Consider the following 16459-nt stretch of genomic DNA (forward strand, 5'->3'; position numbering starts at 1 on the left):
CTCTTCCACAGGGCTGTGTATCTTACGCTCCTACCCGCCATGTGCCAGGTTTCCAGTTTTTCCACATCCTCACCAACACTTGTTATTTTCCATTTTGTGAGGACTTTTTTAAGATTTTATTTATTTATTAGAGACAGAGAGAGACAGACAGACAGACAGAGAGAGAGAGAGAGGCAGAGGGAGAAGCAGGCTCCATGCAGGGAGCCTGACATGGGACTCGATCCGGGGTATCCAGAATCTTCAGCCCTGGGCTGAAGGTGGCGCTAAACCGCTAAGCCACGGGGGCTGCCTAGGTTTTGGTTTTTTATGCCCAACCCAGTCAGCCATAGCTCAGACACCATTGGACAAGCCATGGAACTTTCGTAACACCACGTTTCTGTAAACCACATGACTCTAACTACCTCGGGGAGTGAGGGGGTCAGCAGCATTGAACAAGTCGCTGTATGTAATATCATGCAATGCCAAGGATATATTTGCTTGGCACCAAGGCCCCCCTCCAGGTGCTGTACCACCTAGGACTTTATGTGTTCACTGTGGTGAAGGACCAGGGGGTTTTCCTTCATTTAGTGTAAAATACAATAAAAACGAATCTCTAAACTTACATTCTGTTTGTGGGCAATATCACCCAAAGGGAGCAAAAAATGATCCTCAGAGTGGGGACAAAAACATCTCACTCTTTTTTATTAAGCACAAATATACATGAATACCTAAACAGATATGCAATTGCCTATAATATTAGAATTTGATAGAAGTAATAAGTAGAGGAAAAATATCAAAAAGGATGAGGCGATCATGAAAAGAAAAACATTGAGAAACAATGCTACTTTTTAAAAGACACACAGATTACAAGTCCTGATTTTCTAGTCTCAGATTCAGCAGACAGGAGACATTCCCATACGCCATCTCTCAATTTCTATACTCACCTTATCAAGAACAGTCTGTGGGCAGGTTCTAGTCCACAAAACACAGTTCAGGAGTGCTGTGCTAATGCATCACTGCATTTTGATCTGGAATTATCTTTTTTTAAATATTTATTTATTTATTTATTTATTTATTTATTTATTTATTTATTCATGATAAATAGAGAGAGAGAGAGAGGCAGAGACACAGGCAGGGGAGAAGCAGGCTCCATGCTGGGAGCCCGATGCGGGACTCGATCCCAGGACTCCAGGATTGCGCCCTGGGCCAAAGGCAGGCGCCAAGCCGCTAAGCCACCCAGGGATCCCCTGATCTGAAATTATCTTAACCTTCCAAGGATCTATCTACTAGATTGTGTTCTATCTTCTCCCTGAATTAATCATCAATCCTTTACTCCCCTCCATATCCACAACAGCACCTGACACGGTCATACATTTCGCTAGGAAATGTACGGTTGAATCAATGGATGAATGGATGAATGGATGGTTCTGGTCTGCAAATGTGGCAGAGGTGCAAGCTCCTTATATCTTGATGCTCAGCCGTGGGATCCAATGTGACCCAATTTTGCAGGGAAAGGGCATAATCAGGAAATTGCACACTTTAATTTATTACCCTCCCCTTGTCTAGAACTCCTCACACAGCCACACCATCCACAAGGGAAGCTGGGAAAGGTAGTATTTATTCTAATAAGGCATGTGCCCAGCCTAAGAGCAGAGATTCTGTTGACACAAGACAATAGGGGTGCATGGATATTGGGGGACCCCTAGCAGGACCTGTTTTCCTCATCTCACCCTTGCCTTCCCCCACCCTCCCGTGGGCACTCCACCAGCCAGATGGAGGCAAGAACTCGGTGTTTAACATTCCAGCTCACGGTGGTCCATTTGGAAAGCCCTCCAGAGACCACATATTGTGGCACAAGATTTCTGGGGCCACACTCCCCCATTCTCTGGGGGTCCTCTAAGGCATGGGATGGATTTCTCCCTGCAGGGGCTCTGGGACTGCCCTCGGCACACTGCAGTTTGTTCAGCTGTCCATTCTTCAGATGCCCCTGGGTCACAAAACAAAAACAAACAAGAGGCTGTTTGGGAGAAAGAATACCTAGAGAAGAGACTGTGGCCTATTTGTTTTCAAACCTGCCCTAAGTTGTCATTCAGAAGGTTGACACAAAAGAAAAGAGAAATCAGAACAGAAAACACTGCAGGCAGGAGTCTTCCTAGGGCAGGTGTGTTCCTAAGCTTTAGCGGGTAGAGTCACCATGGTAACCATGACCCAAAAAAATTATTTGCAATGGAGAGGCTAGCCTGGACCTTCTGTGGACCTGTCTGGACAGGCCATTGAGGACAGAATGGGATCTCAGTGTGCCACATGATTATGGACAAATTCCATGGTTTCTGGTCCTTGGACAAGACTCCATGTAAGGGAGAGAACAAGAGAGGACGCCCAGGTGTGGCCATGTTCCTGGTTCTTCTCTTCACCTGGCTGGCTCTAACTCATTCCTCAGAGATTACTTTAGGTTTCACTTCTTCCAGGAAGCCTTCCTTGGCCCCACCTCTCCCCAGCGGGCATTACAGAACCCTTCCCAGTGCCCAGCACATATCCTTCTTACCCCTGGATATGGGTATAGTTTATTCTGTAGATTTGACTCTGGAGCCATTTAAATAGTTTATATAATTATAAAACACATTTGAAAAAATTCCTAAAATTTGATAGCAAACTTTTATAAACCTAACAGCATATTGAGTTGATTGGCATTACTATACAGAGAGACTTTATTTACCCATATTTTTACTTTTTTCTTTTTTTTTCTTCTTTTCTGATGTTCCGGGAGTCTTCTTTAAACTCTCTGTTTCAAGAACTTCCTGTCCCCATCTTTTCAGAGTTTGCTGTGACAGATTTTCTTAGTTTTCCTTCATTTGAGAGTGTCTTCATTTTCCCTTCATTCCTGAAGGATATTTTCTCTGGATGTAGGATTCTGGGTTGAAAAATGTCATGCCTCTTCCTTGTGGCCAACAGAAATCAACAAGCTTATTCTAAAGTTGAAATGTAAATACCAAGTTTATACATAGAAGCCAAAACAATCTTGAAAAAGAAGAACAAAATTGGAGAACTCATGCTACCTGATTTCAGAACTTACAATAAAGCTGCAGTAATCAGGTCAGGATGGAAATAGTATATAGATATATTCCAGATATATCAGTGGAACAGAGTCCAGAAAGAAGATTTCACATTAATCATCAATTAATTTCTGGCAAAGGTACCAAGTAATTCAGTGAGGCAAAGGATAAACTTTCTATAGTGGTGCTGGAACAACTAGATATTCATATGCAAAAGATTCATCTAGACCCTTACCTCACACCATACACGCAAAATTAACTTACATTTGATCCTAGAGCTAAAACTATGAAATTTCTGGATGAAAACATAGGAAATAATCTGACCTTGGGTGAAGCAGTAAAAGCAAGATCCGTAAGGAGGATTTTGATTTTTTTAAAAAAGGTTCTGCTCTTCAAAAGACACCATTAAGAAAATGAAAAGATAAGCTATAGACTTGGAGGTAATATTTGCATATTGGTATCAGATAAAGGACTTGTGTCCGGAATATATAAGGAACTCTTACAACTAAGTTTTAAGAAGACATACCTAACTTTCTTGTTTAATGGGCTAAAGACTTGAATAGGTCTTTTTCTAAAAAGATACATAAATGGCTGATAAGCACATGAAAAGATTCCCAACATGATTAGTCATTGGACAAATGCCTAAAACCACAAGGAAATAGTACTACTCTACACCTACTAGAGTGGCTATGATCAAAAAGACTGAAATTACCAAGTGCTAAAGAAATCAGAAGTCTCACACTGTTAGTAGGTATGTGAAATGACACAGCCACTTTGGAAGACCCTTTGACCATCTCTTTAAAAAGTAAAACATACTCAAAAACAAAAACAAAAAAAGTAAAACATACTCTTGTCACACTATTCCACAGTCCTACGCCTTGGGATCTGCCCGTGGGGAATGAAAACATATATCCACACAAGGACTCGTATGCAAATGTTTACTGCATACAACTATATGCAACTCTTTATCTGGAATAGTCCCAACTGGATGTGGTGCATTCACACCGCTCAGAAAAGTCTAGAAAAGGCAAAACTCTAGAATCAGCAGTAGATCTGTGGCTACCTGATGCTGGAGATGGGGGTTGATGGCAGAGGGGCGTAAGGGAATTTTGGGGATGATGGAAATGTTCTAAAACTGCATTGTGGTAACAGGTGCACAGTTGTATCAATTACTTTAAAACTCATCCAGCTGCCCCAGAGAGGAATTTTATAGTATATAAGCTATATCCCCCCAGAAAAGCAGTTTGAAAAAGCATCAGCAATAGCAGCATAGAGGGGTATGGAAAACTCAAGTCAGACTGTCTAGGGCCAGCCCCAACAGCTGTCACCCACTCTCTGTGCTGCCTTGGGCACGTCACTTAAATTTTCTGTGCCTCACTTTGTCCAGGAAAAGCTCAGAATAGCACCCGACACACGCAAGTTCACCATTGTCATTCCTGTAGCCACCCTCTTCCCCTTCTGGGCTCCTGCCTCACTGGACTTTCCTCTCTTTCTCTTACCTGCCAAGCGAATCTCTGTGTTAGGATTTGTTGCACCCAGTGTTCGTGAACACTCGTCCCCCAGGCTGTGTCCAACGCTGGCATGTCTTGGCTCCAGTGTCCTCTCAGAGAGGCCTTGCCTGACCACCTTGTCGTATTTTTTTTTAAGATTTTATTTATTTATTTATTCATTCATGAGAGATCCAGAGAGAGGCAGAGACACAGGCAGAGAGAAGCAGGCTCCATGCAGGGAGCCCAATGTGGGACTCGATCCGGGGACTCTAGGATCACGCCCTGGGCCAAAGGCAGGCACTCAACTGCTGAGCCACCCAGGTGTCCCGACCACCTTGTTTTAAATGACACCCCATTCACCACTTACTTATTCATTCACTAAATAGCGTTTTCTAGTAGTAATAGAAGTATCATTTTTATTGCCATTTTATAGATGGGGCAACTGATGTTCAGGAGCAAAAGTCCTTTTGTGCATTTATTCAGCTTACTACCATTTGGTTTATTTATTTACCACCGTGCACCCCTTAGAATAGCTACGTTCAAAAAAAGAAAGGAAGAGAGAGAGAAAGAAAAAGGAGAAAAGGAAGAGAGAGAAAGAGGAAGGAAAGAAGGAAGGAAGGAAGAGTGAGTGAGTGGGTTGATGAGCATGTGGAGAATTTGGAACCCTGTGCTGTGTTCAAGGGAATGTAAAATGATGGAACCACTATGGACGACAGTATGGTAGTTCCTCAAAAAATTAAAAAGCAAATTTTCCTATGATCTAGTAATTCTGCTTCTGGGTGTAAACCTAAAAAAAATTGAAATCAGGATCTGAAAGAGGCATTGTGGAGTTTGGGGGATTTTTATAATTGTTCTTTTTTAATCTGCTTTCAATTAATTAACATATTATGGATTATTGGTTTCAGAGGTAGAGGCCTGTGATTCATCAATATTATCTAACACCCAGTGCTCATTACATTCCATGCCCTCCTTAAAGTCCATCACCCAGTTACCCCATCCCCCCCTCCTCCCCTCCAGGAACCCTCAGTGTGTTTTCTATGGTAAAGAGTCCCTTATGGTCTGTCTCCCTCTCTGATTTCGTCTTCTTCTATTTTCCCTCTCTTCCCCTACTATCCTCTGTTTTGTTTCTTAAATTCCACATATGAGTGAAATCATATGATAATTATCTTTCTCTGATTGACTTATTTCACTTAGTTCCATCGATGTCATTACAAATGGCAAGATTTCATTTTTTGATGGCTGAGTAATATATATATATATATCGCTGCCATAAACATTGGGGTGCAGGTGCTCCTTGGGATCACTACATTTGTATCTTTGGGGTAAATACCCAGTAGCACACTTACTGGGTCATAGGGTAGCTCTATTATCAACTTTTTGAAGCACCTTCATACTGTTTTCCAGAGTGGCTGCACCAGCTTGCATTCCTAGTAACAGTGTTCGAGGCTTCTCCCAAAAGAGGCATTTGTACCCACATGTTCATAGCATTATTCACGGCAGCCAAAAAATGGAAGCAATCCAAGTGCCCACCAACAGAAGAATTATAAACAAAATATGGTATACAGTACAATGGAATGTCACTCAGCTTTAAAAAGGAAGGAAATTCCGGCACGTGCCACAACATGGACGAACCTTGGAGACATGATGCTAAATAAAATAAGCTGGTCCCAAAAGTCAGATGCTACATGATTCCAGTTATTCAAGGATCCTAGAGTAGTAGGATCATAAAGACAGGAGAAGGGTGGGTGCTGGGGGTGGAGGAAGGGGAGGAATGGGGAGGTATCATTTAATGGGGACACGACCTTAGTTTTTCAAGATGAAAAAAACTCTGGGCATGGACGGCGGTGAAGGTTGCAGAACAATGTGAATATACCAAATGCCACTATACTGTACACTTAGAAATAGTTAAAATGGTAAAGTTTTATGTCATGTACATTTACCACAATGTTTTAAATAAATATTTTTTAAACATGATCATTGAGAACCAGAACCTGTATTGTATGCACTGTCTCATTTATTGCTCAGCACAATCCTTTGATGAAGGAGTTACTTATTTCATTCATCAATTGACAGAACTGAGGCTCAGAGAGATTTGGCAGCTTGCCAGGGTCTCAGGTTGCCTCCTGTTCCAGCCTGTCAGTCCTCAGAGCCCACCTGTCTGCCGAATCTTTCTCCTCCTCATCCCTCTCCGACTGTAAGAAACCTCATCTGTACCTGTCCCTCCTTCCTGCAGGCACAGCAGGGATCTACCAAGGAGCAAATGGCCTGACCAACGCAGCCGGATTCGGAAGTGTGCACCAGGTAGGTGTCACTCCCCCATCACCTGTTTTCCCTGTTCTTTCCCTAAATCAGGACACCCTGAGAGCCCACTCCCGCCCACACCCCCCGCAGAAATGCTGTCTCTTATTCCCTGGGTTTAGAGACCATAGGAGTCCGACTGTGCAAAAGGCCATCAGAAAGAAACAGTGTAGAGGCAGAGAAATTGAAATTACTGGCGGGTTTCCAAGGTGACATAGGCGATATCACAGATTATGTCTTGACCTGAGCCCAAGACACCCATTGACTGTTGAATCTAGAATGTATGAATGCAAATGCGTGTGCTCGCTCACCAGCCGTGACCTTCTCAAGCATGAGAATCCATCATCTTCACCTCTGCATTCCAGTGCCGAGGGCCCAGCACACAGCGGGGGCTTTATAAATGCTTGTTAAATGACACCAGGTCAACCCTGTAAAGATGGTTTGATTGTCTTGCTTTCACTTAGAGAGCAAATTAAGAATGAGAGCATGGGAACTCTGTCCTATTTGTGCACCTCTTCTATGAAGTCTAAAATTATTTCAGAACAAAAGGTGAACATGCTTTCAGGCTAACATTAAAACAAAACTACCACAGAGTGGGTGGCGTATTTAACACATTTAAATATGAGGAATTCACTGTTTCTTCTTCAGTGAGCTAAAGAATCTAAGTGATTTAAATCTTGGAAGATTGTTTCTGTATTTCCGTATAATTTCCAGTATACTGTGGACCTGGATAAAATACTCGTAAATACAGCAGTTCCTTTTAAGGTGTGGTTCCTCGCTCTGCCCATTTCACCAATAGGAGCTTGTCAAAAGCAGAGATTTCCCTAAATGCCACCCCCAGAAATTATAGTTCTCTAGGGCCGGGGCAGTGACCAGGAAGCTGAAATTCTGTGAGTCCTTGCAGGGTTGAGAAGCACTGGTTTATGATGATGGTGGGACAGAGTATTTGGAACAATGACTATCATGGGACAGCTGGAGTATGTGGCTGGTTTAAGCAAAGCTTGATTAAAAAAAAAAAAAAGGGATTGGCATTCCTTGATTTGATCTCTGAGATTTCCCCATAGAAGATTCTGGATCTCTAGTGCTGTGTAGGTGCTGCTGTACTTGTACCCCTCATGAACTTAATATGTCACCTAGTCTCCTGGGTCTGTGCGTATGAGGTCTCTATCACTCATTCATTGGTTCGTTGATTTATCTAGTATTTATTTTTTATAAGATTTTATTTATTTATTCATAAGAGACACAGAGAGAGGCAAAGACACAGGCAGAGGAAGAGGCAGGCTCCTTGCAGGGAGACTGATGCAGGACTCGATCCCAGGACCCCACAATCATGACCTGAGCCAAAGGCAGACGCTCAACCACTGAGCCACCCAGGTGCCCCTCTCTAGTATTTGTTGGGTTCCCCTCTGTGTCCAGCACGATTTCAGATGCTAGGGATACAATAGCGATCAAAACAGACATTGACAGCCACATCCCCTGACTTCCAGATTGCAACCTCTGCATCCCCGGGCTGAGGGTTTTCCCTAGAATCAGAGCATAGGGCAGGAGGCAAGTGCCAGGGAATGAAGAGCCCAGGGAGCAGCTCTCAATCAAAGACTGGCTGGAGTTGGTATATGAACAACCCCAGCTCCCTTGCCACTAGGAGACATCATTCTGAGGGTATGTTTTATACCATCCCAGTGTTTCCCCGGGGAATTCCCTCCAGTCCCCACTTAGAAGCCCTCAGATTGGCTGCTCTTGCTTCTTCCCTTTGCAGTCTCACTTCCCCATCCCCCACCTGGTGTCTCCTTCACCTCCCGAATACTTGCACTTGCATCCTTGTCTTGGGATCTGCATGTGGGGAGAGTCCCTACCCTGATGGAGCTTTATTCTAGTGAGAGAGATGGAGATAGACAGCAGACCCACCTCACAAGGCCCTCTGCCATCGTCAGCCTATGACTGGGCTGCAGGACAGCCCCCACCCAGACAGCCTTCCTCACTCAGCGCCTTGTGTGTCTCCCTTTCTAGGACTATACTTCCTACCCCGGCTTCCCTCAGAGCCAGTATTCCCAGTATTACAGCTCATCCTACAGCCCTCCTTACGTCCCAGCCAGCAGCATCTGCCCGTCTCCCCTCTCCACATCCACCTACGTCCTCCAGGAGGCATCTCACAGTGTCCCCAACCAGAGTTCTGAGTTGCTTGGCGGTAAGTATGGTCACTGTCTCGTGGTTATTGGTGGCTGAGACCTGAGCTCTTGTAGGAAGGATGGACTGGACAGAGGTCCCAGTTGTAATGAACTGGTTACCCAAGAGCTAAATCCAGCCCTCAAATATGTTTTGTTGGCCTTTCCGTGTATGTGTGTGCGCCTTTAATTGTGCCCATGTTTAAAATGTTTTTTAAAGATTTTATTTATTTAGGAGATCCCTGGGTGGCTCAGCAGTTTAGTGCCTGCCTTCAGCCCAGGGCATGATCCTGGAGTTCCAGGATCGAGTCCCGCATCAGGCTCCCTGCATGGAGCCTGCTTCTCCCTCTGCCTGTGTCTCTGCCTCTCTCTCTCTCTGTGTGTGTGTCTCTCATGAATAAATAAATAAAGTCTTTAAAAAATATATTTTATTTATTTATCCAAGAGAGACACAGAGAGAAAAGCAGAGACATAGGCAGAGGGAGAAGAAGAATCAGAAGACTGATATGGGACTCAGTCCCAGGACCCTGGGATCACGACCTAAGCCAAAGGCAGACTCCCAACCACTGAGCCACCCAGGTGCCCCCATGTTTAAAATTTTTACCTAAAAATTCTAATTTCAAAAAAAAATTCTAATTTCTGCGTTCTCTTGAAAATAGATCTGGTCTTCTCTTGAAAGAAAATCTGAACCTGGTCACTTAGGTCTACATTCATAAGTGACAACCCTTGGCTGGCTGAGCAATATGTGCCCCATTCAGACAAGGCACACACGATTCCATATCTGGCCAACATACTTCAGGTTCATTACCTGCCTGGCGCTTGTGTGCCCTGGGATTGATGAGCCCCAGTCCTCAAAGAAGGGAAACTAATATTTGCTACCCATCTGCGATGTGCCAAGCACTTATCTATGTGGTCTTCTCATTTCACTTATTTATATATTGATTCAACAAAAATTTTAAAGCACCTGCTGTTTTCCAAGCAGGAAATAAAGTGCAACATAGACTTGATTCTTACAGACAGGAATCAAATAATCACATAAATACAGAATTTCAAACTATGATAAGGAAAGTCACAATCCTCACAAAATCTGGTTTTCAGTTACCCCCTTTTTTCCAGGTAAGAACAATGAAGATCGGAGGATAAGTAACTTGGTAGTAATTGGTGGAATTGGGATTTGAACCCAGGCCTCTTGGGCTCCATAACCAGGGCTCCTGGATATTCAGTAGCCACAAATAGCTGAGATTATTTATCTAAAACCCATTTGAGAACAGAAGGTCAGTGGCCATCAAACCTTGGTTCTCTCATCAAGAATTGAATCTTTTTAAAAAATCCTCACACATGTATTTTTCCATAGCAGCACAGCTTTAGGAATTCCTTTTATTGGCCAGGATTTTTTGGCTTCGAAAGATAGAAGATACAATTCAAACTAGTTAAGCAAAAAAAAATGTTTTTTTTTTTAGATTTATTTATTTTAGAGAGAGAGAGCATGCACATGAGTGGGAGGAAGGGTAGAGGGAGAGAAAATCTCAAGCAGTCTTCCTGCTGAGTGGAGCCCAACACAGAGTTTGATCTCACCACCTTGAGATCATGACCTGAGCTGAGACCAAGAGTCAGACACTCAACCAATTGAGCCATCCAGAACCCTCCCCAAAAAAGGAAATTTTAAACATATGCAATCAAGATATATAGTAATTCAAGGCTGGGTCCAGGGGTTCAGATGATAATTTTTGGACTTAGTCTCTTTCTTCCTCTGGCTCTGCATTTTCCTGGGTCCATTTCACTCTCAAGCAGGCTCTCCCATTATGGTGGCAAAGATGGTCACCAGCCACTTCAGGATTCAGTTCTGCCTTCCTATCTACCCCTCAGAGAGAGTTCCTCCTTCCAAACAGCCCCTGCAGAGGTCCCAGGTAACACTTCTGTTGGCCCAGCTTAGGTCACATACCTGTCCTCACACCAGTCTCTGTGGCAGTGGCTGGAATGCTGAGATGGGGCAACAGACCTGGGTCTTATGACCACAGCGAGAGCTAGAGTTGGGTCATCTCCACCCAGACCATATGAGGGAGAGGGAGAGGTGGTTTCCAAAAAAAAAACCCAGAGCACACTACCCAGGGGAAGACAGAAGAGATGATGGGCCAAAGTACAGGTATCCACAACCAATGGCACCCACCTAAATTAAAGAGTAACATGTGGTGGGGTGCCTGGGTGGCTCAGTTGGTTGACCATCTGCCTTCAGCTCACGTCATCATCCCAGGGTCCTGGGTTGAAGCCTCAAGTCAGGCTCCCTGCTCAGTGGGGAGTCTGCTTCTCTATCTCTTTTTGACCTGCTCCGTTTTTGTTCTCTCTCTCTCTCTCTCTCTCAAGTAAATAAATAAAATCTTAAAAAAAAAAGAGTAACATGTGGGGGAGCCCACGTCCTGGCCCCTGGGTGATGTACATCCCTATGCAACTAACTCACCAGCCTATGAATTCATTCATTCCTTCCAAAGATCTGCTATGCACATGGCTTCTCTTTTATGACATGGTTTAGATATATTATCATTAATTGACATGACAGCAATGATTTAGAATGCCCAATGTAAAGGAGATACCATTGCATTTTGTTCTCTTTTCTTTTCAGTGGGTTCTGAAAAACTGGGGCTTGTAGAAGTTAAGCTAACATGAGAGTGTATGGACATTGATTCAATAAATACTGGCTAATGGTTAGAAAAAGAACAGTAGCGGAAACTAATTTCTTTTGTTCCTGAGGTTCTTGGTACAGCTGTTGCTTTTAGCCTTTAAATTTTCCATCACTGGGACAAGTTAATTATCCTTGGTTTGGTGACAAACGGAGACAACATGGCCAGGCATTTTTAAGTCCATGGTGGGCTTGTTTGTTTGTTTGTTTGTTTAAGAAAGCTCCGTGTCGAGAGCGGAGCCCAGTGCAGGGCTTGAATTCATGACCCTGATATCAAGACTTGAGCTGAGATCAGGAGTCAGATGCTTAACATACTGAGCCACCCAGTTGTCCTTTTTAAGTCAATTTTTAAGGAAGTTTAGGGCTTGAGCATTGATTTTGGTCATTGTGATTTCATTGCAATACTCAATGAATGCGTAGTATCTAGGTAACAACTTCCAAATTGCTTTCTTTGAAGGGTGTGAAATTTAACAAACTTTTCTTTGTCATAATTCTAAATTATCTTTGACCATCCTGCTTTTCAGAGTGTGGCTGCTCCACTTGGTTGCAGAAAGGAGATATAAGCAGGAAATCCTGAAGTAGTTGCCACTGTCTATGTATAATTTGGAACTGGATTCCAAAGACTTACTTCCTAAGAATTTGGGGTGTTTAGGAAGGTTATCTTTGTTCCCCATCAAGAGCAAACATAAAGGTTCATTGTATCTCTTTGAAACGTTTCTTTATTGTTTCCCCCTGTTCTTCATTTATCGCTTGGTCTAAGGTTCAACAATAAGTGGTTGAGATGGTTTTTACTGTGTGTCTAACAAGCTCACATAAAATCTAATGACATAAATAGTTGTCAGCTGTAACTGAGGTCTCTTGACTCTTTTCCCCGGTGTCTGTTATAAAGGAAGGGCATGTAAGCATGCATGTGTGCACATGTGCGCAAGCGCGCACACACACACACACTCTCTCTCTCTCTCTCTCTCAAAATTTCCCATAAAAACTCTACTTTTGAAATTATCCAGGATCTCCTTGAGTGGTTGGTTCCAAATTCCAGAGCCTCAAGAGGTTTATATATTACCGATAGATCATGCTCATACTCTGCATTGCCTGGTTATAGTATCCTGATGCTCTTCACCCCAGCCCTCTGCCCAGTCTGCATTGATATGCATTAACATACAAAGTTCCAGCAATTTACAGATGATTGCAGGGCAATTTGCTGAAGTAGAGGACAAAATCTGAACATACTTCACTCAAGAGAAAAAACAAATTAGTAGTGGTTCCTTAAGGGCTTTTTTCTTTTCAGACTTTTCAGTATGATGCAGATTATCTAAAAAGATAATTGGACAGACATTAGAGCTCCTGATTCTCAGGCCTTTGGATTCCAGGACTTGTACCAGTGGGGCCCGAACCCTCCAGACTTCCCCTACCCCAAGTTCTCAGGCCTTCAGCCTCAGACTGAATTATATCACCAGATTTCCTGGTTTTCCAGCTTGCAAAAAGCAGATTGTGGGACTTCCTGACCTCTAACTGCATGAGCCAATTCCTATAATAAACCTCCTCTTATATATATATTTACATGCATCCTGTTGGTTCTGTTTCTTGGGAGAACCCTGACTAATACCCCATGAGTCAAAGAAAAAAAAACAAGAAAATTTTAAAGTATTTTGAACTTAATGAAAATGAAACATAACATGTCAAAATTCGTAGAACATCACTAAAGCAGTACATAAGAGGAAATTTATAGCACAAGTGTCTATGTTAGAAAAGAGGAGAAATTTCAAGCCAAACACCTCCTATTCTGCTTTAGAAACTAGAAAAAGAGGAGCAAAATACACTCAAAGTAAGAAGAAGAAAGGGAACAATAAAGACCAAAATGCAAATCAATGAAATCTGAAAACAGAAAAAAAGAGAGAAAATCAGTGAAACCAAAAGCTGATTCTTTGAGAAGATAAATAAAACTGATAAAACTCTAGATAGGCTGATACAGGAAAAAGAGAAAAGATGTAAATTACCAATAAAATGAATGTGATGACATCACTACAGATACTACAGATATTAAAGAGATAATGATGCAATTTTACAAACATCACGCCAACCTAAATAGATCTATAGCTTTAATAGGCCTATATCTATTAAATAAATTGAATTTTTTGTCAGAAATCTTCCTTCAAAGAAATCACCAGGCCCTGATGGCCTCGCTGATTAAGACTACCAAACATTTAAGTTAAGAACTATCAATCCTACACAAAATTTTGAAGAAAATTGAAGAGGAAAGAATACTTCCCAACTCATTCTATGAAGCCAGCATGACCCTGATGCCAAAACTAGACAAAGGCATTATAAGAAAAGGAAACCAGGGGCACCTGAGTGGCTCCGTCAGTTAAGTGTCTGCCTTTGGGGACACCTGGGTGGCTCAGTAGTTGAACATCTGCCTTCAGCTCAGGTCATGATCCCAGGGCTCAGGAATCGAGTCCTGCATCAGGCTCCCTGCAGAGAGCCTGCTTCTGCCTCTGCCTATGTCTCTGCCTCTCTCTCTGTGTTTCATGAATAAATAAAATCTTTTTTTAAAAAAAGGTGTATGCCTTTGGCTCAGATCATGATCACAGGATCCTGGGATGAGCCCTACATCAGGCTCCCTGCTCAGTGGGGAGTCTGCTTCTCCCTCACCTCTGTCCCTACCCCCACTCATGCTAGTCCCCTCTCTCTCAACTAACTAAATAAAAATATTTTTTAAAAAAAAGAAAAGAAAACTATAGACCAATATCCCTCATCAACATAGATAAAACACTTCTAAACAAAATGTTAACAAATCAAGTCCAACAATATATGAAAGAAGAATAATATATAATGACCAAGTGTGATTTATCCCCAGGACGCAAAGGTGGTTTAAAATTTGAAAATCAATGTTATTTGCCATATTAACTAACTGGAAAGGGAAGGAAAAGTTCATCTAAATAGATGCATAGAAAATATTTGACAAGATTTATCATTTGTCCCTGATAAAAATTCCAAATTAGGAATAGAAGGGAACTTTCTTTATTAGAAAAAGACATGTTATAGACTGAATGTTTGTGCCCTCCTCCAGATTCATATGTTGAAGTCCTAATCCCCAATGTGTTGGTATTTGGAGGTGGAGTCTTTGGGAAGTAATTAGGTAATGACGGTGGAGCCTTCATAAATGGGGTTAGTGCAATTATAAGAAGAGACATATCAGAGTTAATATATCTCTCTTTCTACTGTGTCTGCATATAGCAAGAAGGCATCCATCTGAAAACCAGGAGGAAGACTCTGACTAGCAATAAAATTGGCCAATGCCTTGATCTTGGACTTCCCAGACTCCAGAAATGTGGAAAATAAATCTTTGTTATTTAAGCCACCCAGTCTGTGACATTTTTGTCATAGCAGCCCAAGCTGACTAAAATAGGATAGCTTCAAAAAACCTACAGCTACTCCCCAAGATCAGAAGCAAGACAAAGATGTATACTCTTACCAATTCTATTCACCATTGTATTGGAGATTCTAGCCAGTACAGTAAGGCAAGAAAAATAATTTAAAGCCTCCACATGGGAAAAGAAGTAAAATGACATGATCACCTATGTAGAAAATTAGATAGAATTTATTAAAATGCTGAAACTAAAAAGTGAGCTTAGCAATGTTGCAGAGTACTAAGTGAATGTATAAAAATCAATTGTATTTTAATATAGTAACAATAAGCAATAGGAAATAGGATAGTTTTTTAAAAAAAAGATTTATTTGAGAGGGAGAGAGTACAGTCAGAAAAGGCAGAGGGAAAGAAAAATTTAAGCAAACTCTGTGCTAAGCACAGACCCAGAGGTGGGGCTTGATTTCAAGACCCCAAGATCACAACCTGAGCTGAAACCAAGATTCAGGTGCTTAAATGACCACACCATCCAGGCACCCAGAAATGGGATAGTTTTAAATCTCATTTACGGTACCATCAAAAAATATTAAATGCTTTGGGATAAATCTGACAAAACATGTGCAAGAGTTGTACACTTAAAACTATGAAACACTACCGAAAGAAGTGAAGACTTAATTTTTTTAAGATTTGATTTATTTTTTCATAAGAGACACAGAGAGAGAGGCAGAGACACAGGCAGAGGGAGAGGCAGGCTCCCTGTGGGGAGCCTGATGCAGGACTCAATCCCAGGACCCCAGGATCATGCCCTGAGCCAAAGGCAGATGCTCAACCACTGAGCCACCCTAGGTGAAGACTTTAGTGAATGGAAAGATATACCTTACTCACAGCTCAGAAGACTTAATATTACTGAGATGTCAGCTCTTCACAAATTGATCTATGTATTTAACACAATCTCTGTCAATATCTGACTCTTCTCTGTAGAGATTAGCAAGCTAATTCTGAACTTCAAAGAATACAAAGGATCTAGAATAGCCTCAATGGCTCTGATACAGAAAAACAAAGTTGCAAAGCTAACACTACCTGATTTTAACACTTATTACAGGGGCACCTGGGTGGGTCAGTTGATTAAGTGTCTGACTTCTGCTCAGGTCATGATCCCTGGATCCTGGGATCAAGTTGGGCTCCCTGCTGAGAAGGGTGCCTGCTTCTCCCTCTGTCTCTGCGCCCCCTCACCCCCCGCTTGTGCTTTCTCTTTTATTCTCTCTCTCTTTCTCTCTCTCTCAAATAAATAAGTAAAATCTTAAAAAAAAAATACTATAGGGCCACAGTAATCATGATAATATGGTATCACATAAAGATAGACAAGTAGATCAATGTACCAGAATAGAGCATGCAGAAATAAACACACATAGATATGGACAAATGATTTTTTTTAT

The 16459-nt window shown here is 42.1% G+C and overlaps 1 protein-coding gene across 3 annotated transcripts in view; it reads left to right on the plus strand.

Moving 5' to 3' along the window:
- Window positions 1-16459, plus strand: part of EYA2 (EYA transcriptional coactivator and phosphatase 2) — a 262825-nt gene that overhangs the window by 155158 nt on the left and 91208 nt on the right. For all 3 annotated transcript variants that reach the window (XM_072801322.1, XM_072801321.1, XM_072801324.1), the window contains 2 exons: window positions 6756-6823; window positions 8828-9005. In XM_072801322.1, coding sequence (XP_072657423.1) covers window positions 6756-6823; window positions 8828-9005 — 246 coding nt within the window. The remainder of the gene's footprint in view (window positions 1-6755; window positions 6824-8827; window positions 9006-16459) is intronic.

The sequence above is a fragment of the Canis lupus genome, chromosome 26, assembly GCF_048164855.1.
Source record: "Canis lupus baileyi chromosome 26, mCanLup2.hap1, whole genome shotgun sequence".
Classification (NCBI taxonomy): Eukaryota; Metazoa; Chordata; class Mammalia; order Carnivora; family Canidae; genus Canis; species Canis lupus.